Genomic DNA, 27,933 nt, shown 5'->3' with positions numbered 1-27,933 from the left:
CTTCCACAACAGGATGAAACACGTTGCAATAGACTTCCATTTAGTTCAAGATCAAGTTGATAGAAATCAAATTTTTGCAAACCAATCCACAAACAATCAGGTTGCAGATGTCTTCACAAAGTCACTTCCAAAAAGGTTGTTTACTGATCTCGCAAGGGCATCTGGTAATTTAAGGATAACCAAGATATGATAATTTAGCTTTAAATTTGAAATAACCGTGTATACAGTTCTGCTTTCATATACTAACTCAAGAGTAACTCTTGTATTGTAAATTGTACTCTAATGCAATCTCATAAGCAGCTACAAGTGTGAAATTAACAAAGCTTCTTTGAACTTTTAAACTTCAGGACACGGACACCTTTCAGATGCATGGTAATGGGGCATTTAGGCGGATCGTTTGCTGATCAAAGTTTCCAAGTATTTCTCCCCATAGTCCAGGCCACAAGTTGTCTTCACAACAGGCATTATGGCAGGAACGTCCAGATAGAATTCTGAATCGGACTCGTCAAGCTTGCCCCAACTTTTAAGCTGTTTTCTAGCTTCTTTAATGGCTGCTCTTGTTGCACAATGGACTGTAGCTGCTAGAAGTAATGGTGGTTCACCAGAAGCTGAAAAAAGTAATCATGTTAGGTTCAACAATCCATGTAAAGCGGACTGTTTACTTTAGTATTTCAAGCGCTATCAAGAAATTCTTCAAGTTGATTAAGTTTCTCAAAATCCAGGAAATTTTGTTCTTTTTGTTTTCGAGTGTCTTAAGTCCTTATGAAATTTTCTCCAACTCTAATCATCAGCATTTACATATTCTTTCACCTAATATTCAGAAATTATACGTTGGCTGTTGCAATGCTGATTCGGACCATAATCCACAAAATAGTTGATAACTTTCTCTGCTATACCAAGTGGAGAATGAGTTGAAGAAATCCCTCATAAGTCACTGATGCAGTCAGTATAATAAGCAAAGAAGATGAAATGAAGAAAGAATTGTACCTTTAGATGAGAGAATACGGTTTTTGTGATCTCCACTGTTTAGCACACGAATGTTGAGCCTTTCTGGTATGGTGTCAATTGTCGGGATATGGTATGTCCAAGTGCTATTTGAAACCATTAATCCATCTTCATTTGTAAGATATTCTTCAAGCATAAAATATCCAATTCCTTTTACAAAAGCCCCTTCAATCTGCAAAAATAAAAATAAAATAAGAGACAGAAGAAAGTAGTATTGGCGATGCATTAGAATGTTAATTCTAAGCACATAGTCTGGCAAGAAGGAATAAGACCATACATATTATTTCATTATTAGCAAATACTTAAGTTCAGTATTTGCAAAACGGTTTGGCCATCAGTACTGGTGAACATTGAAAATTTTGTTTGAGAAATATTTCAAGTGAAGTTAATGATTTCACTCACAAAACATTAACTTTTTTCCCACGTGACATTCATGCCCAAACACAACTTTCGAAGTACTCTTTTGCAACTGCAACACTCAAAAATACTAGTATTATTTTTTTTCAACTTAAACCAAATTAGGGGTGGCAATTTAAGCCCAAACTCATTCAACCCACCCAAGGTTGGGCCCCTCATTGACCCGCCCATTGCTGAACTCAGCCAATCTTGACCTAGCCCATCTAAAGTTAGACTGATTTTTAGCCCAAATTGATCCATGCGCAAGTTTGCTAAAATATCTTTAAAATAATTCTTTTTTGTTTGATATGTTATATATGACCACAACAAAAGAAAAATAGTATTATTTTGGTAATTAAACAACTCATATGAAAACAGCACACATTAAGCTTGATAAAAGTTGGGTGGGTTAGGCTATGACCCAAAATTTAGCCCATTTTGGTCCTGCCCATCTCAGCCGAAGCAACTTTTGGGCGGGTCATTGGCCCGCTCATTTATTGACTCAGCCCATTTTGACCCGCCCAAAATCAGGCCAACCCGCCCATTTGACACTCCTAAACCACATATTGTCCTAAGAATATGAAATCTAGAGAAAAGCAGCTTAAAAGCATATAACAACTTTGTTATGGACACACTTTTTTCATTATAAATGCTAATATCTAGAGAAAAGGTAGAATAATCTTGTAAAAGATGAACCTGTCCCAAGTCAATAGCTGGATTCAAGCTCTGACCACAGTCATATATAATATCTGACTGCAATATTCTATGTTGTCCAGTCAAAACATCTATCTCAACCTGCAAGAAATCAGCATCTTTATCGTTAGTTTGCCATAAGTAAGTGTTACAGCTGGTTACTTGGTTGCTAAAAGCTCCAAGAGGTGAAATGTCCTGCCATTCTTTTAAACTCATGAATATTGAGAACAAATGTAATCCTTGAAGAGATCTGAAGCAGTGAATCATGCAAACACATTGATCAGAAAAATAAGTAAAGAAACAAGCTTTACCTCGCTAACAGCAGCACCATAGTTTAAATACTGCCCAGAACTTGATCCTGGAACAAAATATTCATTTGCCTGTAGATTTATTGATTGAGCTTCTGCCTGCAAAGAAGGAGGCCGTTTTAAGAATTTGAACCATTAAAATATTCGACATTTGCAAGACGATGTATAACAAATAGTTCCCAAGCTACTCATTGAGTAATTCTCTTTAACCAATTCATCATGATTTTCAAAAGTAGCATACAACAGACAAATATTCCAAGAGTGATAGACAGGACCAGAATTGAGCTGGTCTATTCCAGAAATTATTACTGTTTAAAGTTTTCATCATCTTTGGAAGCTGGAACTTTAATTAGAAAGAGAAGAAAAACCTGGCCAATCAGTGTGGTCCAATCAACAGAACCATTTTGTTCTTGCAGTTTTTTCTTCAGAGGAGTCAGTCTTTCCACCAGGATATTACAGCAAAGTCTAGCCGCTTCACAGCTTGATTCAGATTTAGTGCTTTCAGCAGTAAACCCTGTTTGCACTAACCTTAAGGTGTTTATTTCTATGATTCGTACCTTCTCCACAAGTTCTTCACTCCAACTACTTTCAATTGAACCAAGAGCATAGGCAATCACCTGTTTAACCTTTGTCCATAGCCCTTGGCCGATTTCAACTCCTCCAACTTCACAAACTATTGATCCATCCCGCAGAATGCTTACTTTTGCAGGGGTTGCATGTTGCCTAACTTCATGCACAATTGGCAATCGAGAAATACCTCTTTTCTTCCACGTGTTTTTCTGGTTAAATTCATCTATCATCTTTCTTCTATCGACAAATCTCGAGGATGTGGCCACTTGATCCATGATACTAGGCAAAGTATATTCTCCTGATTCGCCTGCACTATCCTCATAGAATAATTTAAGGCTTTCATAAGTGTGAATATTTTTGCTAATGACAGAGTCCACCTCCATTTCCAGTACACTTGCTACATGTTCCATTATAGCATCTGCAATATAAGATCCTTGGACATCACCAAGTGCCCGCATAGATGATTTGCTGGTAAGGTTTGTCTTGCAATTCTTTATGTCAAATGAAAAGGCACCCCAATTGTATTTCTTGAGTGCTGCAATTATATGTGATGCTATGATAGGGGTTATATCTTCTGATATCCCTCCATTTACCAAGATATCAGCATGTAAGGCTGTGATCTTCCCATTTGACTTGAATCCAACACTGTATGTCACTTTCAGGGGGTGTCTTCCTCCTGTTATTACCATGTCGGTATTTCTGTTGACGTATATCTTGACAGGGCGTCGTAACTTGTATGCTGCAAGTGCACAGGCTGCGGAAACCTAAAGTATCACACAAAATGCAAAATATAATCAGAGCATTGTAGTAGCAAGAAAAAGCAAAAAGGGCACTCTTTCAATCTGCTATTACAATTCTAAGGCTAATCAATGTCATTTCATTAAACATGTGTGACGGTAAAACATATTAAAAATTAATAATTATAATCGGCATTAAGAAAAGTAAAAAGGAAATAGTCAAAAAAGGAAGATGAACTACTTTGGTCAAGCTATTTTATGAAAGGTGGAAACAGAATAATGAAAAAGCAAATTGGGAGTGAACTTTTAGAACAATGGAGTCATGTCCCCTTTTAGTAATGCCTGGCAAAATGGGTCTCTGGTTCTGAGGAAATTACTTCCTAATTCGTTCTGCAAATCACTGCTACATTTTATGACATTCTATTCAAAAGAATAACATATCTGTAGAAATAATATCAAACAATTTTTTATAAAAAAACTTGTCGTTGCCTGCAATTAAAAATAGTCTTTTCCCTATAGAACTTTCTCTTTTTCCTTTTAGCAAAGAATTAAGGAACACAATACTACTTCAGGAAAAACCACTGATAATGTTTCAAGACTTATTTAATTAAAACCAAGCTTCGGTTCTTTTTCGTTTAATAATAGATACTCACTGGCATTGATCTTATTGCCTTGCCGCCGAAGCCACCTCCTGCCCTTCTTGTTTTCACGCTGATGTTATGCTCAGGAACACCAAGACAACGAGCAATCAAACTATGCGTATACTCGGGGAACTGAGTAGAAGCATAAACAACCATGGTATTGTCCTCATCCGGAACTGCTAAGCTAGTCTGTGGCTCCATATAAAAATAGTATTCTGATGGAAGTCTCAACTGTGATTGATTATTACCAAATAATTAAACTTTTGAACAGTTAGCATGCATTTACAAATTGAATATACTATATTCAAAAAGGCATGGACCAATATTCAGGAAGAAAAAATGTAGAAGTGGATAATTAATCAAAGTACCTCAGCAGAGAGAATCTTGTGGTCAGCTTCAGACATTCCTTTCGAGAAATCACCAACCGGCTTTGTGTTCAGAAACACGGGCCCTTGAAGATAACTTGAGTTCTCGACAGCCTCCTCAACAGTTAATATCGGGGAACCTACATTTTCTGGATCATATTCAACAATGGCTTTTCTAGCAGCCACATCAGCAGACCTCTGGCTGTTAGCAATCTGTCATTCCATCACAAAACTGAACATGCTTAATAAACTAGTTCAAAGTTTTCTGTACCAAGTATATGAATAATTAACACTGCATCTGCATAAAACCAATCCTGCAGATAGAACATTGAAATGATGGCTTACCACAAGAGCAATTCGGTCGCCAGCATATTGGACATGATCCTCTGCAAATAGAGTTTCAGGACCAAACTGGCTCAGAACTCCTATATTTTCCCCTTCACTTGGGATATCTTTAAATGTAAAAATGGCAATAACTCTATCTGCTAATGAATTAGACTCAAGCTGGAGACTAATGCTCTTTACCCTTGCTAATGGTTTTGTACTATAGATAAATGCTCCATGTAGGCAGTTTGGTGGTGATGGAATGTCATCTACATAAACAGCTTCACCTGAAAAGAACAATGTTAGCCAACAAAATTAAAGTTATATCTAAGACAAAATTCAACTGAAAAATATGCAAAACACATATCAATCATCGGCTATACGTCAAGTCTGAACTTGTTGGGTTCAGATATATAAATCCTCTATATTCATTACTACTCTCTTCGGGGTAACGTCATTCCAATACTAGATAAGTTTTCCTCCAAAGATCATCTCTAGATTTCACATGTATCCCTGCACTGACCTACAAGTCTCTAATCTGACTAAAAGACACGTGGCAAACATTAGACCTAAGTAGGTGTAATAACAACTAAGTCTCTAAATTTTACAAAAAACCAAGCCGTATATTAACAAAAGAATGTAAAAGGACAACAACGCAGATGGGGCACTAGAAAAAAGAGAAACAATGAGAACAACTGCTGATCAAGAAAATAACAGTCATCTCGAAACATAGCAGTTTAAGCCGTGTTTCAAATATGAAAGTAAATAAAGGACAGAGAAATGATGACATTAATAACCAGAAACAAGTTCTGATGAATATGTATTAGTACCAAAGAATGTCTCCATGCAGCGTTATAGTTGTACCTAAGGCCAACGAACACTAACATTAACTAACAGTAGTTTTATGCAAATACCAGAGACATAATAACATATTTCCTTTATCCTTTTGAAGATTTACTTTGAACAAGTTCTTCTAGATTCCATCCGGAATATTGGAGATAGTCATTTAGCGTTAGTTTTCAAATTTGAGAACAATATGCTCAATGATTGTAGAATGGAATACAATGGACATTTATGAAGAAACAAAGAGACAGGAAGCTTCCCTTTTTTTTAGTTTGTACGTGTCAAGGACGTGCCAGCAACATTTTCATTTATTGGAGAAACTTAAAGCCATCTATCCATAGACATTGGTCATTAACGTCGTGTTATTATCAGAGACTTGGCACCATCTCAAAATACAGATTTCTATTGATTTGTATTGTAGAATATAGGCAAAATACATAGTTTACCCATCTATCTTGCAGCGAAATCTCTGCTACACATTTCTCGTTCACGGGAAACTTTTTACCCACTCAACCTTTCAAAAGTGTGTCTAAGACACACCACTTTTGTGCTTGACCAATTTTTCAGATAACGAGAAAGTCACGCCCTAATAGAATCGTGACGTATGTCATTGACTTTAGAAAGGAAAAAGAAACATTAGAAATTACAATTAAACCCCATCTTCCCATTTTCTATCTTAAGCACCATTGTTGCCGCCACCATGGTTGTTTGTGAGAAATTTTCCAACATCACCAAAATTTAACCATACAATCTAAACAACTAACCGAAAAAAACCGAGCAACAAATTGAGTTCAACCCCCAAATAATCAACAAGACCCAATTAAATTTTCAAGCTTTTTCAATACCCCAACAATGATGAATTCTAGATTTTTTTTACCAAACCTTCAATACTATTGTTAAAGCTTTTAAATCTATCACAAATAAATAATTTTCACAATATTTGGATAATACACTAACAAAAAGCACTCAATTTTTAGATCTGAAAATTTTATGTTCTTTCAAAAAATTTACGTGGGAAAGAAGATGAGGGGGAGAGTGGTCTGAGGAAGAAGACCAGCGGAGGGGTTCCTGTGGGGAGGGGAGACAAAATATGGGATTTTTATGGGCTTCACGCGTGTTTTTTGTGCGTAAACACGTGAGTGCTACCTGGTCAAAAGTAGTGTGTCTTAGACACACTTTTGAAAGGTTGAGTGTGTAAAAGATTTCTCGTGAATGAGAGATGTGTAACAGGAATTTCGCTACAAGGTTGATGGGTTAAGTATGTATTTTGCCTAGAATATACAACAACTACTACTATGCCTCAGTCCCAAACATCTCAAATATAGAGAATAAGAAAAGTATTCAACTATTTCTAGTGCATGAGAAAATGTAACGATTCTAATACTCTAGGCCTTTGTCATAACCACTACATCTCCAAACTTAAACATTGTCAAAGCCAGGGAAGTAGGAACAGAGGATAATACAGTAATTGATAATTGGGCTTAAAATGCACAAGATGAACTATACACATACAGAGAGAGAGAGAACAAACCAGAGGCTTGCATGGCAGCTCCATACTTTTGCATTGGTTCACCCACTGGATAATACTCGGTACTTGATTCCACAACCTGCTCAGCGGATGATAGTATTGTCTGTATTTTTCCTTGGCTAGTATCACCATCATCATTAGTACTTTTGGAACCCTCCTCTACAAAGGTTTCACCAATTCCCTCGAATAAACCGCTAGAAAATACGGAATCTACATCCGTCAAGGGATTAAAAAACTTGAATAGGAAACTGACAGCCAAGCTTGACCTATACTCAGGGTATGAAATCCCAGGTTCAGGGACAACATCTAGTTTGACAAATTTAATTGCTTCATACAGAATTTTGATGTTCAATATTTTCCCAGTTAAATATTTCTCTGCTGTTTTGGCCCTTATTGCATGTCTTGTGCCAAAAGCGCCAAAAGCCAACCTGAGAGAATGTATCACAACCCCGTTCCTGCGTGGAGAAACATCAGCTAAGAAAGCAGCATTTACATATGCCAATGCACTTCCAAGAGGTCGTGGTGCAGCTCTATATGTTACAAACAAATACTTTGAAAAATTTTGAAGAAAATTCCCATTCCTTTTAAATGGGATCCATACACATAGAAGCACAGTCCTTGAGTCTAGCGCTGGCCTCGATAACAGCTCCTCCCATTTAAGTTTTTCTTGTCCACGAATGGTCAATATACTAACTGTCGCATCCATTCCTAGAAATAATGTAGAGATATCAGAAGGAAATCCATATTTCTGTGCCATAACCAAATTTCCCCCAACACTAGCAGTGTTTCTAACAAACGGGTTAGCAACCTTTTCCAAGTGTTGAGCCAACTTTTGGGACACCATCTTTCCATATGAACCCAAGTTGGCTTTGGTTCCCTCATTCAGGAATGAAATAAGTTTAGAGATGGTCACAGTTGCTCCAATCTCAATTCCTTTGCGATCCCTATTGAGGATCGAAAGTTCAGGAATATACCTCAGATCGATGTATTGGTCATATCGCTGTGTTTCCTTGTAATAACCAGTGCCGGTATTGCCAACAACTATTTTAACGCTCCCAACATTTTCAGCCACGCTGAATTTCAACAAGCTCTGTAGCTCCTCTATAGAAACAGGACTGAACCAAGAATACCTTGTGGGGTCCAAACGTGTGATGGATTCACCTTCCAAGAATTCAGGATATGTAACAAGATTCTTACTTGGATCATAGGGAGGCAATTTACTTACTTTTGTTTCCCTGGTATCTCCATTTTGCCAAAAGGTATTGAGTCCCAAATCCTCTATATCAACATCAGAAGCAAAACTCTTGCAGACATCAGCAATGGGCCGGTATCCAGTGCAGCGACAAAGGTTCCCTTGTATGGATTTTTCAGCTTCAAATGAAGTTAGGTTGGAAAATCCTTGTGGAGAATCTTGATGGTTCCCTTTATCAGCATTGACAAGAGCTGAGAATAATGACATGCACATTCCAGGAGTGCAAAAGCCACATTGAGAAGCATGGAAACCAGCAAATCTTTGGTGAATTGGGTGAAACCCATCTTTGGTGTTACCAAGGCCATCACTTGTAGTAATTGCACAACCATTTAAACTACAAAGAAGTGTAAGGCATGAACTCACACTAAAATCGTCAACTCTGTTTAGCTTGGGATCATACCTTGAGACTAGAACAACACAAGCTCCACAACCACCTGCAATCACAAAAAATTATGAACCTTGTTGAGCCTTATCCTGACCGAAATCTCAATTTGTCACAAAAACAACTACTCTTCAATTTCAAGAAAGTTAGGGCCGGCTATACTAATCCTCTATGACCATGTCACTCCATTTAAGATCATTGCAATCCAATATTATACAAAATAAAATTAAATATAAAAATCACAATTTGTGATACAAACATTTAATTAGTTAACCAAATGTGTCAATAATCCATATAATGGAAAACTTCATTCACTATATCCTTTTCATTCCCATAAATCATAAGGAGTAGGAAAGAAACCAAACAAAATATACTCCTCTAGTAGGTAAGTATTTTCCTCCTCTCTACATTCCAAGAACATTATGAACCCATTTAGAAAGCTAAAAAGCAATTATAAGTATTATCCTCCTTCTGTTACCTTTAGTTAAATGTGATTCCATGAGCTTTTCTTTAGTGCGACTACTTCAAGCTCTAACTTTAAAAAAGAACTAATAATAATAATTATAACTATCAGTACTTTTATTCCAGATTTCTTTAAATACTTTGATGTATGATTATGAAGCCTATCTTTTAGCGAACTGAACTTTGATCTAGCTGTCAAAATGGCAACATGGAAAAAACTTACCTGCACCTGTTTGTATCAAACCACATTGATTTACTATGGTTAAGTTATAATTTGATGTAGGAAAACACATTAATTCATCATGATTAAGTGACAACAATTAATACAAAGGCAAAAGGTCATGCATTTACTGAATTGATGCAAATTGAATAAGAGCGACTAACAAGTTCTTAATGTCGCACTAACTATTAAATGATATTTTCTTCACTTCACCTCTGCTATTCATTTTAGGAGTCCATACAACTTTTCATAAATTTTGAAAAGTTTAAATTAATTTAACTAATCAAAATGTGGGCTTTTCTTTATCAAATAAGTCATTTAATTATTAGGTTAGTATTTTCTTCCAAGACTCGAATAAACATTAAAATCTAAGTTAGGACGGTGTTTGAACACTCAATTACTGTAAATGAATAGAAAGAGAAAAAGACAAAACCTAGCAACCCCACATTTAAACAGATTTCAAACTCATTAACTCAAACTCACCTGTTTTTAATCCCGGTCTTTGTTTCCTGTTCAAGGAACTTCAAATCCCAGGCGTCCCTTTCCCCCGCCACCTCCGATAAATTGATAATGGGGGAACTTTCTATATGTCCGCATTGGTCGAAAAAGTTTATAGAAGCAGCAGAAATTGAAATGGCAAGAGTGATTGTGCATTTTTGTTGCCAATGACGAAGGGCAAAAGTAAACAATAGTTAATAGTTCGAGTCCATCGATTTAGACTTTTTCCCTTGAACAAACAGGGAAAGGGGACTGACCATGCCGCTATATTTTTTTATCAAATATGCCTCAAGACTAAACGGAAGAGAGAGGACCAACAACACAAACAAATAAGAGAAAATTACAGGAATAGGCACAAATAGACACGACTTGCCAATAATTATGGGAGAAATTCAAAAATAGCCAGATTTACAAATAGTCATTCAAAAATAGTCATAGTTTCAAAAGTAATCGAAATTTAGCCATTTTCATGTAAAAATAAATTTGAATAAAAACACTCTTCAAAATCCGGGAAATACTCCGGCATAATATACTGGCTATCTTTCGAGCCCAAGGGCTACCCGAGTTCGAGAAAATTCTCACTCGGGGACTATCTTTCGAGCCCAAGGGCCACCTCATCTCAAGTTCGAGCATGTCCTCACTTGGCCATAAGGCCTAAGGGCTATTTTTCATTTCAAGTTCGAGCGTGCACTCACTCAACTATCAAGCCCAAGGGCTATCTTACCACATCGACTATTGAGACTAAGAGCTACCCATACTCAAATTCGAATGATCATTCGGGGACCATTGACCAGAAACGTTCGAGGGCAGAACTTATTATCGGACATTACCATCTCAAAGTTTGGACATTCAAAAGGAATTTTATGATAAGGCGCTTTGACCCGCACAAAAGGGTAACACATTCAGAAGCCATGGACGGAAAAAGGCTTTGTATAAACCTTTTTTACAAGAGCTATAGGTCACGATCAAGAGTTCCTCGCAAGGGCCGATAAGTCTCAAAAGCAAAAAATTACTAAGGGCACGAAACCCAAACGACACGGACCTTATCGCCAGAAGTGTCTTCGCCCTCAGAACGTTTCCCGCCGTCGGACTCACTAAAAGTTCTCGGAGTTTTCCTCGAGAAAGGCCAACTTCCAAGATCTCGTTTTCTTAGTCGCTTACGTCACGATGATGATATCGTGGCAAATCGGGATAAAGATCAATGACTCAATTCGTTTCATGTCGTTATACTCTAAGAAACACGGGGACTATCTGTATACGGTAGAAATCGGGGCTACCCAATTCTGTGGGCTCGAGGGCGAGGGCGAGTTAGAGCCCGATCGGGACTATCTCTACTTTTTGCCTACCGTTCATCAGAATCATCCTTTGGCTCTACTGTTCATACTTTACTTTTCTTACTGTTCTAAGCCCACCTCGAGGTCACTAAGCTCGAGGTCACCACTGCTAAGTAACATTGGTTTGATTCACTTGTCTCTTTCATTTCTACTTTATATTTCTTGATTATTAGTTGGTATTGAACTAAATCATATATCTTTAAAATCACAAATCAAATTTAATTGTTACTCGTATTTTCGAGCTAAACAGTTTGGCGCCCACCGTGGGGCAAAGATGATAGTGGTTATTTCAGTACTGATTCTGATAACACACGTTATTTTTACACTTGTTCTTGTCAAAGATTCTTTGTTTTCAGGTTAAAACATGTCAAACTCACAAAACGCTCTCGTGCACGGCGATGACGGTCTTGGATTTCATGGGAAAAACAAAAATGTAGCTGCTCTGGGAGCCGGTGTACCACCGATTAACCATGGAGAAGTGCCAAATGTAGAACTAATCGATGTTAGTTCAGACATTGCTTTAAATGTAGATTTAGGCGTAGACCCCGGGGGAAGTGTACGTAGTGAAGTCAGATATGGTGGCCAGGGAACACAGGGTATAGAAGACAGGGGAATCAACCTCCAAGTAATATTCGAGATACTACAAGCTCAACAGATTGTCATCGTTCAACTTCAAAGTCAGAATAAAACTCCAAGTGTGGTCGAACCAAGGAACACTCGATGTACTGAGCCGGTGCCAGATGGATCAAACGGTAATGGCTCGGGAACTGACCCCACAATTATAAGAATGCTCGAGGAACTCACCAAGAGAATTGAGTCCGGGGAGAAGAAGATCGAGGATAATAACAAAAAAATGAAGACTTATAACTCCCGTGTTGATCAAATACCGGGGGTACCCCCGATCTTAGAAGGACTAGATTCTAAATAGTTCGTGCAAAGACCCTTCCCCCTAGTGCGTCTCCAAAGCCAATTCCCAAGAAGTTCCATATCCCCGAGATTCCCAAGTATAACGGGACGACCGATCTGAATGAATACGTCACCTCATATACGTGCTCCATCAAAGGAAACGACTTGGAAGATGACGAAATCGAATTCGTACTGCTGAAGAAGTTCGGGGAGACGCTATCCAAGGGTGCCTTGATAAGGCATCATAACTTACCCCCTAATTCTATTGATTCGTTTTCTATGCTTGCAGATCCTTTTATGAAAGCACACACCGGAGCCATTAGAATTGCAACGAGGAAGTCACACCTTTTCAAGGTAAGGCAGAAAGAAAATGAGATGCTTAGGGAATTCGTATCTCGGTTCCAAGCAAAGAGAATGGATTTGCCTTTGGTCACCGATGACTGGGCCGTTCAAACTTTCACTCAAGGTCTCAACACTCGGAGTTCTATAGCTTCACATCAGTTGAAGCAAAGTTTGCTCGAGTACCGGGCTGTCACTTGGGCCGACGTACATAATCGGTACCAGTCGAAGATTAGAGCCGAAGATGATCAATTGGGGACTCCTTAACGGTCCATTTATCCTAGCAGGCCCATGGGTAGGATCAAAGGGGACGTCGACCGAGAGTCGAGGTCGAATAGAGATCGATATCAACCGTACAACGGAGACTATAGAGGCAGCGGGTCTGGGCGAAGCTTCACACAAAATGAGAGGAGAAATGGTCGAGGTCAAAACTCATGAGGGCCAGATGCCGAGGAAGATCACATTAAATATCCAAAATTCTAATAAAGGTACGATCCTATCCCGATTCTCTCTATTTTTCCAACTAACACTTGTAGGCTATCAACAAGGATCGGCACGAAGCTTTGAATCTTAAAGTATGCATTGCACCCTTTTTCACTTAGACCGGTTTTTATCCCAAATGGGTTTTTTCGACAAGGGTTTTAACGAGGCAATTATTGTTCGTACTGACTTAGGGTAGTTCAACGGTATCCGAGGTTCCCTGAGATAAGCCTCGAGATGTGGGAGGCATTACCCTCGAATGTCTGCTTTGTTGCAAGGAAATTATTTCATGACAATGGGGCCTCGATAGGAAAATGTTGTAAGGGTCAAACGGTCAGAAGAGCTATGCCCATATAGGTTACTCGAGCCCTAACATCAAACATGCGTGTATGTATAATCGCCTATTGAGAGAAGTATATTTCCTTGTCGATATCTCATGCTTCTAGAAAAAATTTCTATTTTGTACTCTTGCTTTATTATGTAAATAGGCTTAAGGTCCGATCACAACGGAGGTTCAAACTACTAACATTTCGGGACCATAAGACCTTAAAGGCAATCCTCGATTTTACTGGCCACGGCCACCCCACTCGGGGACTGATTCTTCGGTCAAGCTCGAAGTAAAAAGGAAGATAAGCCCAAAGGGCAAGTTCTAAACTAAAAAGTCTAAGGCCAAATTAATGCGGAACGGGGTGTTCGAAATTCGTAACAAATACAAAAGCCCAAGGGCTATCTTAACCCGAGTTCGAGAAAACTTTTATTCCGGGACTATCTACGAAGCCTAAGGGCTAGCTTTACTTCGAGTTCGAGCAAATCCTCACTCGATCATAAAAGCCCAAGGGCTATCTTAAGCCTAGTGCGAGCATACCTCAAACACTCGGGGATTACCTACTCGAGCTATCCAAGTTCGAAATCATAAGACCTCAAAGAGGCATCCCCCGATATACAGGACAAGGCTATCATACTCAGAGACTAACCTTTCGGGCAAGTTCGAAAGGCTATCAGGAAACAAGTCCAAGAGACATACCTGAAGGCTACGACCATATTAAAAGGCTACGACCATATTAAAGACTACAGTCATGTAAAAGGCTACGGCCAAAATAATACGGCTCGGAGACGTCCGACATAAATTAAAGGCCTTCAAATACTTTGAAAAACCGATTAAACTCGGCTACCCTCGGCAAAAGCAAAAAGGGCTTTGATAAAATCAGCCCTCGAATAATTTAAAGGTTTCGATAACATCAACCTTTGATAAAGCCTCAAGAGGCATTAATACGAATGGGTTCTGATCGATTGAACCCTCAAAAAACCTAGCGGGTACAAAAAATACATGCTAAGTCATAAAGAAATTTTCACTAAAGTCTTTTAACCGAAAAAAGGGAAAAATTATGGTCGTCTTAGTGGCCGAATTGGCCCAACTTAAAGAGCCTAAGGGTCGATCTAAAAGAGCCTAAGGGCAGATCTAAAAGAGCCCGAGTTCGAGCAAATCCTCACTCGACTATAAAGCCTAAGGGCTATTTTCATTTTGAGTTCGAGCAAGTATTCACTCGACTACTAAGCCCAAGGGCTACCCGAGTTCGAGAAAATTCTCACTTGGGGACTATATATGAAGCCTAAGGGCTAACTCTATTTCGAGTTTGAGCAAGTCCTCACTCGATCATAAAAGCCCAAGGGCTATCTTAACCCGAGTTCGAGCAAACTCTCACTCGGGGACTATCCATAAACCCTATGGGCTAACTTCATTTCGAGTTCGAGCAAGTACTCACTTGACTACTAAGCCCAAGGGCTACCCGAGTTTGAGAAAATTCTCACTCGGGGACTATATTTTGAGCCCAAGGGCCACCCCATCTCAAGTTCGAGCATGTCCTCACTTGGCCATAAGGCCTAAGGGATATTTTACATTTCAAGTTCGAGCGTGCACTTACTCAACTACCAAGCCCAAGGGCTACCTTACCTTATCGACTGTTGATCCTAAGAGCTACTCATACTCAAGTTCGAATGGTCATTCGGGGACCATTGATCAGAAACGTTCGAGGGAAGAACTTATTATCGGTCATTACCATCTCAAACTTTGAACATTCAAAAGGAATTTTATGATAAGGCGCTTTGACCCGCACAAAAGGGTAGCAGATTCAGAAGCCATGGATGGAAAAAGGCTTTGTATAAACCTTTTTACAAGAGCTATAGGTCATGATCAAGAGTTCCTCGCAAGGGTCGATCAGTCTCAAAAGCAAAAAATTACTAAGAGCACGAAACCCAAACGACACGGTCCTTATCGATAAAAGTGTCTTCGCCCTCATAACCTTTCCCGCCGCCGGACTCGCTAAAAGTTCTCGAAGTTTTTCTCGAGAAAGGCCAACTTCCAAGCTCTTATTTCCTCAGTCGCTTACGACACGATGATGATGTCGTGGCAAATTGAGATAAAGATCAAGGACTCAATTCGTTTCTTATCGTTATACTCTAAGAAATGCGGGGACTATCTGTATACGGTAGAAATCGGGGCTACCCAATTCTGTGGGCTCGAGGGCGAGGTCGAGTTCGAGCCCGATGGACCAGACTCGAGCTCGAAGACAGAATGCAATGCCCGGAGATAGGAGTACGAGGCATACCGAAGCCAAATATGCTCGACCCCGGAATAGTATTGTTATAGATTTGTAATAGAATAAGCTAGATTACTACCACGTGCCCAAGATCATGGCGCAAATCCCGGAATATGATTGTACGATTCCATACTAGCCAGTTAGACAAATATATCAAGAATATTCCTTACTGTAAATAGAAATATATCTTATTTAGGGTTCCCCTATTATATAAAGGGGACCCCAATCATTTTGTAACATCATCTAATCATTGAAGAAAGAATATACTCTCTACTTTTTGCCTACCGTTCATCAAAATCATCTTTTGGCTCTACTGTTCGTACTTTATTTTTCTTACTTAATTGTTCTTATTGTTCTAAGCCTACCTCGAGGTCACTAAGTTCGAGGTCACCACTGCTGAGTAACATTGGTTTGATTCACTTGTCTCTTTCATTTCTACTTCATTTTCTTGATTATTAGTTGGTATTGAACTAAATCACATATCTTTAAAACCACAAATCAAATTTAATTGTTACTCATATTTCGAGGTAAACAAGTATATTATGCTGGACCGATCCCTGTTGCAGCAAAATAGTGGCTATTTTTTAATGACTTTGCAAACGCTAGCTTTTTTGAATGACCGATCCGAAAACTGGCTAACCCGTGCTATTTTTCTGTCATTATGCATTTAAGTCATGCCATCAAAAAGGCATAAAAGGCTACTAATACTATACAACATTTAAAAAAATTAGGCATTGTTTTCTCCAACGGGTATGATTGAAATTTATTGAAAATACACAAATATGCAATATACAAAATTTGAGGGAGATTGGAGGTGATTTAAATTAATTTGGATCAAAATTCGTTATCAACTATAATAATATTTTAAAAAAACCTAGACAAAGAAAAAAGATTTTTCTTAATGAGTATAGTTGGAGTTGTCAAAAACACATAAATGAGGCAATTAAACTTTGAGGAAGATTGAAGGATATTTAAACTGGTTTAGAGTGTATCTAAAATGTATCTCACACACAAGTATACATGGATATACAAGGAATGCATACATATTTGATACATATGTGATATACAAATGATACACGAGATACACATTTCATCTTCCGCTTCGAATTTTAAATTAAGACCACCTCAAAACTCCACCAAATCATCCCAAAATTGAGATTCAAACTCATTAAAATGTACACAATTATTCCAAAAATATCTACTCGAAATAAATCCAATTTTGAAAACCCGAATTTTTGAGCTCAAGCATTAGCAAGCTTTAATGGATTCTAATGGAGTTTTAGCTCTTCTTATTTTTATTTTTATTTTACTTTTCAAATCAATCAAATAGTGTTCTATGCACGAAACTTGTGATACTTGTCAATTGTTAATAAATGGGAGAGTAAGTAATCGTTAACCATGATATATGGCGTATTAAACACGTGCTTATCATTCATAGTTAATTATAACAATAGAAAAAAGGCAGCCCAGTGCACGAAGCCCCCGTTATACGCGAGGTTCAAAGAAGAATCGGACCACAAGAGTTTATTGTATGTAGCTTTACCCTGCATTTCTGCAAGAGGTATTTCCTAGGTTAATTATTAACAACCTAGGAAATTAAACTTGTAGAAAATGGCACTAATGTACTAAAAAGTTAAGATACATCTTCCGCAGTAGTATAATATTGAAGATCTTTTTATGAAAAAATTAAGCATTGAATATTGTACTTAATAATAAGAAAATACTCAAGGTTACTGGAAAGCGACTGAAGGCCGAGGTGATGAGAGTTACTTGACTAAGAGAAAAAAGCTGGATAGAAGTAAAGTCCATCAAATGTCATAAATCTTAATTTTCTAGATTATGAATTGACTAGTATTAATTAGTAGCAAGTTTGCTCTAAAATAATTTTAGATTAGCTAAATAAAAAGGTTTTATCCAAAATAATGGAGCTTCAAATATATATATATATATTTTTAATTTTCTCCTTTAGATGAAATGAATTTGTTTCAACTGTGTGTTTTCTTCCTTTCACCACAAAATTCCTCTATCAACGCTTACTACCTAACTACTCCGGACCGTCTTTTACTTGTCTTTGAAAACTCCAACTCCCGCCAAAAATCAAACATTTTCTCTGGTTGCTTAGCCACAAATGTCTCCCTACTGCTAGCCATTACCACTACCTAGGCTTTCTAGCTAATGACACTTGCGCCCTCTGCCACACCCACGCCCTGAAACAATCACTCATTTATTCCTCCACTGCCTAGTTGCAGTCCACCTTTGGTCAGCTTTATCCATGCTACCAGCCATTATGGCCCTCCACACCACTGTTGACACCCCGCTCATATGGCTTAAACATTTCCTTTTGCATACTACTACGCCGAATTGCCTACATATCCCCAACGACATTCTTATCCCTTTCGCCCTATGGCATATTTGGCTGGCCCGTAATGGGAAACTGTTTCTCTCCCACCCTTAACCCCCTCCGCATCACTTATTCTTCGTATGGCTGCGGAATTCTACTATATCGTTTCCCCCTTCTCGCACGTCTACACGTATCCCTATGCAGGTCAAGTGGCACCCTCATAGACCAGGTTACTATAAACTTAATATAGATGGATCCGCCTTCCACCACTCTATGCATGGGGGAATTGGTGGAGTCATTCGTGACCCCACGGGAAAATGGCTTCGAGGTTTCGCGGGTCATCGACTCATCCATGGAAGCTTGGAAGCTGAGCTACTAGCACTATACCATGGCCTCAGATTGGCCTTCACTCACGGATATGCACCCGTTGAAGTTAAGTTAGATGCCAAGGCTATTATTCCTCTACTTAATACTTCCCATCCACTTTATGCTAACATTATCTTTGATTGCAGGTCCTTGATCGCCCAGTTGCACGACCCCATTATCCTACACACGTACAGAGAACAAAACCAGGTAGCAGACTCTTTAGCTAAACATGGATTGCAGATGGAGACTTCCCCAAACATCACTGTTTTTGCTCAACCACCGCACTTTGTACAGAAGATGCTTGAAGACGACTGCATGGGAACCTCTTTTGTTAGGAATCTACCACTGAACTGTCCGACTAGCACCCCTGTCGGGGTTTTTTGTTATCCTTTAGGAACGGCTTCTACAACTACTAGCTTACCCCTAGCACCCCATTTTTGTCACGATCCATCCCGAGGTCGTCCCCCTGAAATGTTGTGTTTGCTGCCTCCTGCTACTTGTAATGTTCCACCTTAATATGCTATAAAATAGTTTTTTTGCACCAAAAAAACTGTGTGTTTCTTCCTATTTGAGCAAAATTTGTAAAGAAGAAAATTGGCTGAAATACCATTATTTTTTGCCAAATAAAAAATTCAGTTCAAATAATGGAGATCCAGCTAAGTTGTTTAAAAATTAGGCTAGGAAAAAATGATAAAAAAGTTGACAAATTAAAAAGGTAATAAAAATATTTTACTATAAAAAAATACCACACAACGACACATATGTTTCATCCCCATCAGGTTAGATCGGTTAGGAGGATTGAGGATATCAAAATACCAAATTCATAGGGGGCGGCCAGACCTTAAAGCAAGTGAGGCCCCAAAACTTTAAGGGCCCCAAAGTGTATTATTTATATAATTATTTCTTAGTATTGATAACTTTATTTCTTTTGTCGATATAATTTTTAAAAACTCAATTTCTTCTTCTAATTAATATAACCAAAATACTTTTCTATCAATCTTATTTTATGTTTTTACTTAATTATATTTCTATTCATTAGTTAATCACATAACTATATCTAATAATCTAACTTATTATTTATTTTTCTTATATAAATTATTCTCTCTTTGTCCCAATTTATATGAAAGTGTTTGGCTGGGTACATGGAGTTTATGAAATAAAGGAAGAATTCTGAAACTTGTAATCTAAAATAAATCATAAAAATTTGTGGGCTAGAAATCATCTCATTAAAGGTAAAAAGGAAAACCTAAAGTTGAATTGCTACCAAATATAAAAAGGGGCTGACTAAAAAAAAGGAGTCACATAAGTTGGGATAGAAGAAGTATGTTTTCTGTGTTCTCCCATTCAGTTGTGAAGCAATCAATATTCAATTTTTGTACTTTATAAAACCAAGTTCTCATTTTTTTTCATTTCACATCCTCACTTGTCTAATTTTTCAAAAAAAAAGTATATACGTTAAGGCCTCTTATTAAGACTTTGGTTTAGGCCTCAGACATTGTTGAGCTGCTCCTGCATAGGGGTAATTAAGACTAAGTGATCCCAAAGTATTCTCCTTTATTAAATGAAACGTTTCAAGTTTAATTAGTGGGATCCCGAAGTATTCCAACTCTCATATGATATCGCTTTCTAACTCAAAGTTAGCAATTTTTTTTTTCCTAATGAAAGGAAATATTATTGAATTGTAAAAGCTAGGTTAGATTATTACATAGATGAACTGGAAGTACAGTAACTGCACCTCTAGTTCCATGAGAAGCTAAAGTAAAGCAAAATAAGGGTCAAAAGATGTGGAAATAAGAAGTCAGTTGTTAATTAATGTGTAGGACTAAAGTGTAAATATAAGAACTTAGAGGTTCAACAAAGAATGATAACCAACTTAGTATGTAAAAGAGACTAAGTCGGTTATCACTGTAGATAACAAAAAATGAAGATTAGCTCTTCTCATCTCTTTTCTTCTTTCTTTTGAAATTCTATACCACAGATTGAAGTTTGTTGTGCATATGTGAATCGAGTGAGTGCGTGCTCAATTAGAACAAGTTGACATGGTATCAGAGTAGAAATCGATTGATTTGTGTTGTTATTCGTCTTAAATTTAAGAACTTAGCTAAGCCCGAAGCTTGCAGAGGTATAACAATGACGGTCGATGAAATTGGACAGCTTCCTCACAATCATCCATTATACCTTAAGGATTCAGATTCACCGGGAACAGCGTTGATAGCTCTCAAACTCACAGGGTCAGAAAATTATGCCATGTGGAGTAGATCTATGAGAGTAGCTCTCCTAGTGAAGAACAAGTTAGGTTTTGTGGATGGAATCTGTCTCAAAACTTCATACAGAGGTGAATTAGCGGCTCAATGGGAAAGGTGTAATGCAGTGATCGTCTTATAGCTTAGTAGCACTGTAGCGGCAGAGTTGGTGCCAAGCATCGTGTACGCATCAAGTGCGAGAAAAATTTGGGACGAGTTCAAGGAAAGGTTTGACAAAGATGACCTGACCAGAATTTATCAAATTTCTGCTGACATTGCAACCCTAAAGGAAGGTACAAAATTTGTGACCTCTTACTTTTAAAAATTGAAAGACTTATGGAATGAATTAGACATCCTAGCATCATTTCCCTCATGTGAATGTGAAGAATCACGCACATATGTAGATCATTTAGTGAGGCAAAGGCTTTTATAATTCTTGATGGGGCTGAATGAGAGTTATAGCCATGTAAAAAGTGCAGTGTTACTAAAGACGCCAGTCCTTACTGTGAACCAAGCCTATGTAGTTGTAGTGCAAGAGGAGAGTCAAAGGGAATTAGGAGTAGTTGACACAAATAGGGAGCCAATGACTATGTTAGCAGGAAAAGAAAATCAATTTCTAAAAGGGAAGAAGCCAAGACTTGTCTGTGAACACTGTGGGTACAAAGGGCATTTGAAAGAAAATTGCTACAAGATCATAGGGTATCCAACAAACTTCAAAAGCAAGAAGAAAGGTCAACTTCCTGCCAAATCTTATGCTAACAATGTCAATGGAGAAAAGGAAGAGTCAGTGAACAATCAACCACAAGGGAATTATATGACTGAGGATCAGTACAAGCATTGGTAAGTCTGTTGACAAAGTCATCTATGGAAGGAAGTTCCAACAATACAACAGGCTCAGCAAACATGGCAAGCATAAAGTCACTATTATCTAATGCACGATCATATGATTGGATAGCAGATTGAGGAGCATCACACCATATCACCTTTAGCAAGGAAGTTTTAGAAAAATTAAGAAGATTCAATAAAGGAAACAGTAGTGGAGTTCAAATACCTATAGGAGGAAGGTCATAAATAGTACACAGGATATGCAACAATACTAGGAGGGCAGAAGATTAGGAATGTTTTATATGTGCATGACTTTAAGTTCAATCTCATTTTAGTATCCAAGCTGACTAGAGATTTATGTTGTTCAGCTTGTTTCTACCCTAGTTTTTGTGTGTTTCAGGGACTTTACAATGGCAAGGTACTAGGGATTAGTAGAGAATATGAAGGGTTATATATAATTAGAAGTGAATAGTATGAAATAGTAGCTGGATCAATCAGGAAGGAAGAAATAAATGCAGCATTGTGGCACCAAAGGATGGGACATGCATCCACAGGTTCATTACAATGCTTGCCAGATTTAAAGAATAAAGTGAATCAAGATGTGTAGAAAAACTGTGAGATTTGTCCATTAGTCAAGCAGAGCAGACTGAAGTTTCCTACTAGTACCATCAATATGATTGCATTTTTCAACTTGTACACATAAATGTGTGGTGACAATACAAAGTAGCTACTTATGACAAGAATCATTACTTTGTAACCATAGTAGATGACTATAGTAGGTATATTTGGATATGTTTGCTTCAATCTAAATGTGAAGTAATAGTAGTGTTGAAGGATTTCTTTTCTCTTGTGAAGAATCAGTTTAATGCTACTATTAAAGTGCTAAGAATGATAATGGTAAAGAATTTTTCAATAAAAATTGCAATGAGTTGCTATCATCCTTGGGTGTAGTACACCAAACTAGTGCCCTCATACTCCATAGCAAAATAGAGTAATAGAAAGGAAACATAGACACATATTGGAGGTGGCAAGAGCATTGAAATATCAAAGCTACATACCTACCAAATTTTGGGGAGAATGTGTCAAAACTGCAGTTTATTTAATCAATAAGTTTCCCATAACAATGTTGATTGGAAAGTCCCCATATGAAAAGATCTATGGCAAACAACCTAAAATAGATCATCTTAGAGTATTTAGGTGTCGTTGTTATGCCAACACACTGCCAAAAGAAGACAAATTTGCAGCAAGGGCAATAAAATCAGTATTCATTGGATATTCAGAGTTACAGAAGGGATATAGGCTATATGATCTGGAATCCAATAGATTTCTTGTAAGTAGGGATGTGATCTTTAGGGATGATATCTTTCCTTTCAAGGCACTTCCCAATTAACCCGAGAATCTATTCACTTCTGACACTGATTGCCCAACAACTGCAAGGAATTAGACTACTTCAGCAGCAGAAGCAGATGACGATTTGGGGATAGCCTCTCAGAATCCAAATGATCAGATCCACAACACTAAAGCAGTTGATTCCAGCCTCTCTGTAGCACCAGATATGCCACTAGATGAGACCGTAAATGACATAGAGGAACATGGAACAAGTGAACCAGTGAACAAGAGTGAACAAGATACACCACAACAACAAGAACATGAAGAGGCCACACTTGAACAAATACGATTAGTTGTGCAACAGCCTACAGGGAGCAGAAAGTCAACAAGAACAAACAAAACCAGTAGTATGACACAAAGATTATGTGACTTTATGCAAACCAAAAGGAACTAGCCTCTATTCAGTTTCAAATTATGTGAGTTATGATCACCTATATCTAGGGTCATTCTCAGCTCAGATGGAACCAAAGTCTTTTCAGGAAGCTTCTCAAGATGACATGTGGATAGAAATAATGAAGCAAGAGATTTTGGCACTTGAAGAAAACAAGACTTGGGAAATAATGGATTTGCCTCCAGGAATGCAAACTATTGGCTCAAAGTAGGTATACAAGATCAAATACAAAGCCAATGCTGAAGTAGATAGATTCAAAGACTGGATTGTTGTAAAAGGATATACACAACAGGAGGGGTTAGACTATCATGAAACTTTTTCACCTGTTGCCCAGATGGTAACAGTTAGAACTAAGATAAACCTAACAGTCTCTATAGGATGGGTTCTATCTCAAATGGATGTAAACAATGCCTTCTTACAAGGTGATTTGTATGAGGAGGTTTACATAGACTTGCCTTAGGGATTCCATAGGCAGGGGGAGTATAAGGTTTGCAAAATACTTAAGTCTCTTTATGGTCTCAAACATGCATCAAAATAGTGGAACATAAAATTGCCTGATGCACTGATAGGTGCAGGATATTCTCAAAGTGCCTATGATCATTCCCTATTCGCAAAGAAGACAAATGCAGAACTGGTGATCATCCTTGTGTATGGAGATGATCTGTTAATTATTGGCAGCAACAATACATTGGTGGAAGAAGCAAAATAAACCCTACACAAACATTTCCAGTTGAAGGATCTAGGTGAACTTAGATATTTCCTGGGAATTGAGCTCATGAGGTCAGCAACATGAGTCATACTTAATCAAAGGAAGTATTCTCTTCAGCTAATTTTAGAAGTTGGGCTAAGTGGGGCAAAACCAGTTAGCTCACCATTGGAACAAAACCTAAAGTTAACAACTGTTGAATATGATAAACATGCAGTAACTAAAGGAGATGAAGAGTTGCAAGACATTGTAAGCTATCAGAAACTAATAGGGAAACTCATTTACCTCACTATTACTAGACCAGACATATGTTTACAGTTCAAGTTCTAAGTCAATTCATGCAGCATCCAAAGCAATCACATTTAGATGATGCAGTACGAGTTGTGAGGTACATTAAAGGTTCACCAGGAATGTGGATATTATTGAAGAGAGGATCATTGGAAGATATTACAGCCTATTGTGATGCAAATTAGGCAGCTTACCCAAACACAAGGAGGTTTGTAACTAGATATGTGATAAAACTACGAGACTCACTGATCTTATGGAAATCCAAGAAGCAGCCAACTATGAGCAGGAGTTCTATTGAGGCAGAATATAGAAGCATGGCATCAATAACTTCAGAATTGGTGTGGTGGGTAGGATTACTAACGTAGTTGGGCTTAACTGTGAAGGAACCAGTAATACTACATTGTGACAGCAAAGCACCTATGCAAATAGCAGCTAATCTAGTTTATCATGAGAGAACGAAGCATATAGAGATTGACTGCCATAATTTTGTGAGAGAAAAAATTAAGGATGGATTGATCACACCTCAATATATTTCCACTAAAGAACAGCTCGCAGATGTGATGACAAAAAGACTGGGAGCTGAGCAGCACAAAATCTTGATATCCAAGCTGGGAGTGTTCAATATTTTTCACCCTCCAGCTTGAGGGTGAATGTGGAAATAAAAAACTAGTTGTTAATTAGTTAGTAGGACTAAAGTGTAAATAGAAGAACTTAGAGGTGCAACAAAGAAGGATAACCAACTTAGTCTATAAAAGAGACTAAGTCGGTTATCTACACTACTGTAGATAACAGAAAATGAAGATTAGCTTTTCTCCTCTCTCTTCTTGTTTCTTCTGGAATTCTATACCACAGATTGAAGTTTGTTGTGCATGTGTGAATCGAGTGAATGTGTGCTCAATTAGAGCAAGTTGACAAAAGACTATATAAATGTGGAAAAGTTAGAGCCAAAATTAGTAATATAATTCAAGCAGAAAAAATACAAAATTGCACTTTAATCAGTTTGGATTGTATGAGCAATTGACCAAAGCGCAAAAGAAATACACTCCAAATCTGCCAATCCAATATCCATGACCATTAAACACAAACAGAATGCATTTGCTTCAGCAATTTATCTCTCACGTGATAAATTGATCTGCACGAAGCCTTAAACTTGAGAGGATAAAATATTTTTTAAAATTTAAATTTACTCATCGACGGTATATATATAATCAGATCACTCAAAAGTCAATTTTAGATAAGACTTATGTATAATATATACAAGCCGGTACACTGTATCAGTAGAAAAACGTTACCTTCATTTTTTGAACCCCGAAAACTATTAGTACATAAATAATAGTTTAAACAAGTTTTATGGACTATCCGAAAATATGGGAAAACAACAAAATACTAGTATAAAAATGTCACTGTAAATAATTTACCTGATGGTGCGACAATGTATATTACTTGAACTTTATTACTAATACACAAATGTGGGAGCCCAATGCACGAAGTATCCCGCGGGTCCGAGGAAATACCGCACTTATATGTATGATGTAAATGATCTACCCTAATACAAGTATCAGTAGTTGATCTCATGCGTGCTCGAACCCCATGACATATAGGTCACATGGAAACAACTTTATCGTTGCTCCAAGACTTTCCTTTTACTAATAGACAGAGGTAAGGGAAGGAAAATTACCTTCGCCACAGCCAAGCTTTGGACTCTTGAAACAAGCATGATAGCGCAAATACTGAAGCAAAGTAGTAGAAGGATCAACAGAAGTTAACTCAATCCTCTCCCCATTAACTGCAAAAACCAAGTTCCCATTTCTCTCTGATGACCCCTCCATTAATATAAAGTTATTACTATTATGCTTCACTTTGTTCCTAAGCAGAAACACCAATCCTATAAATTTAAATTGGATATTCAATTTTCTTTCAAAAATGCATGCACAATCTTCAGATAATTTATAAAGTGTGATGAGACTTTAATTAGTTTCCGCAAGAGGAAAGCTATGAAATTCTTGTAAGAGCCTCGTATTAGGTAATCTTTTTTCCATAAGTTTGTTTATCTATACCTTTCTATTTCTCTCTTTCTTGTACAAGTTAAACACGGCTTTCTTTACTAAGTTATTGGAAGTTTGACAACAGAAAGAGTTTTTGGCTTACTAATTTGAAATTCCTAAACAAAGGAGTAATTGTCTACTTTATTTTTCTTAATTTAGAAACTCTTTTTCGGTAAGATTGTAACTATCGAAAAAGTAAAACTTAAAAAGCGGAAGTGTTATATATTAATCACCCTAATTGTATAAAAAAAGAAAAGTTATGGAGAAGCATAGGGTAAAACGTTAGCATCAAGCATAGGGTGTTACCCAATAATTTTTTAGAAATATATATATAGCCGTTTTCAAAGATAATAACCGACAAAATATATATTTTTTGTATGGTGAAATTCCTACTAGGAGTGATTTTTCCCCTAAACAAGCCTTGCGCCCACATATGGATTAGTCGAGACAATATGTTTCTAATAGATGGATAAAAAAAATATTTAGAGCTAAATGTGATTCAAAAATATGCAAACAAGTTGTGAGGTCTAAAGACATAACTAAAGTAGTTTGAAATACATTTTACCAATACTTGAAAATTATGATAGCTTACATTCTTTTCTATTAGCTTGAAAAATACACAAGATTAAGCCCGAAAAGTGATGGAGTAGAAAAGTGATGGAGTATCAAGTTGAAAATGGTTGTCAAACTGAAGTCGTATTGTGCTTACTTACCACCAATATCCGATAGTGAAAAAATGTTTTAAAAGTATTATTGAGTTGAAAAACTAGTTCAATAATTTAAACACATCCTTTTCCTTTAATTTTCAGCTAGAGAGAGAGATGAGGAAAATCTTTAGCTTAAATTTGCTATCATAAGTTTATCTTAACCTATATCTTACCTTTTCCATTAAATGAAAATAGAAATACATAAATAAATAAATAAATAAATAAATAAATAAATAAATAAATAACTAGAGTGGGTTAAATTATAACAACCTCCTCAAATTTAGGTATTGTGCTACGGTAAAAATTTATTTGCACCAAGTATATACATAAAATCAATGATTCCAAGACCTGTGTTTCATATATTCATTTATCTCCTAACTATTGTTAATTTATATGTATTCTTACTGTTTACCCTAAAAATCGAGTAACAATTAAACTTGTAATGTGATTTTAAGGATACGTGATTTCACTTAATACAAATTAATTAATTTAGAGATAAGTGCTGAAATTGACAAGAATATAAAACAAACCAATATCGGAACAGTGTCCTCGAGCTGATGAACCCTCAAGAAGAGTAAAGTAAGAACAATCAAATAACAATAAATTGATGAACAATAGAGATATATTGTATTGCTTTTCTGTATGAATGTAAGGTGTTTACAAATCATGGGGACCCCTCTTTATATACTAGAGGAATCCTAATTGTGGTACAATTCTAATTACGGAAGTAAATCCCATGGTTGATACAAATA

General features: G+C 37.2%; 1 protein-coding gene across 2 annotated transcripts; it reads right to left on the bottom strand.

Moving 5' to 3' along the window:
* Positions 1-173: 173 nt before the first annotated feature.
* Positions 174-26,369, bottom strand: LOC107788517 (aldehyde oxidase 4-like). 2 transcript variants are annotated; one of them, XM_016610195.2, is made up of 10 exons: positions 26,108-26,369; positions 7,414-9,096; positions 5,061-5,326; positions 4,719-4,928; positions 4,363-4,581; positions 2,771-3,736; positions 2,406-2,501; positions 2,098-2,196; positions 988-1,177; positions 174-608 (listed from the first exon to the last, which is right to left on the bottom strand). In XM_016610195.2, exons 1-10 carry the CDS (start codon positions 26,256-26,258, stop codon positions 385-387), a joined length of 4,104 nt encoding a protein of 1,367 aa, XP_016465681.2. In that variant the 5' UTR covers positions 26,259-26,369; the 3' UTR covers positions 174-384. The 2 variants fall into 2 exon arrangements, with proteins under 2 accessions (XP_016465681.2, XP_075093251.1); XM_075237150.1 differs by lacking the exon at positions 26,108-26,369 and adding an exon at positions 10,210-10,493.
* Positions 26,370-27,933: the final 1,564 nt, after the last annotated feature.

The sequence above is a fragment of the Nicotiana tabacum genome, chromosome 18 (genome assembly GCF_000715075.1).
Source record: "Nicotiana tabacum cultivar K326 chromosome 18, ASM71507v2, whole genome shotgun sequence".
In the NCBI taxonomy this organism is placed as follows: Eukaryota; Viridiplantae; Streptophyta; class Magnoliopsida; order Solanales; family Solanaceae; genus Nicotiana; species Nicotiana tabacum.
Note: the sequence above shows the minus strand (reverse complement) of the source record. Positions and strands in the feature narration are given on the sequence as shown.

What these genes read in the sequence shown, in the direction of transcription:
- LOC107788517 (XM_016610195.2), bottom strand. Translation starts at nt 26,258, where the DNA reads ATGGAGGGGTCATCAGAGAGAAATGGGAACTTGGTTTTTGCAGTTAAT. An exon ending in AGCTGCCATGCAAGCCTCTG is followed by an intron (nt 5,327 to 7,413) that starts GTTTGTTCTCTC and finishes TGTTCTTTTCAG; the next exon opens with GTGAAGCTGTTTATGTAGAT. An exon ending in ATGGTGCTGCTGTTAGCGAG is followed by an intron (nt 2,197 to 2,405) that starts GTAAAGCTTGTT and finishes GATTTCTTGCAG; the next exon opens with GTTGAGATAGATGTTTTGAC.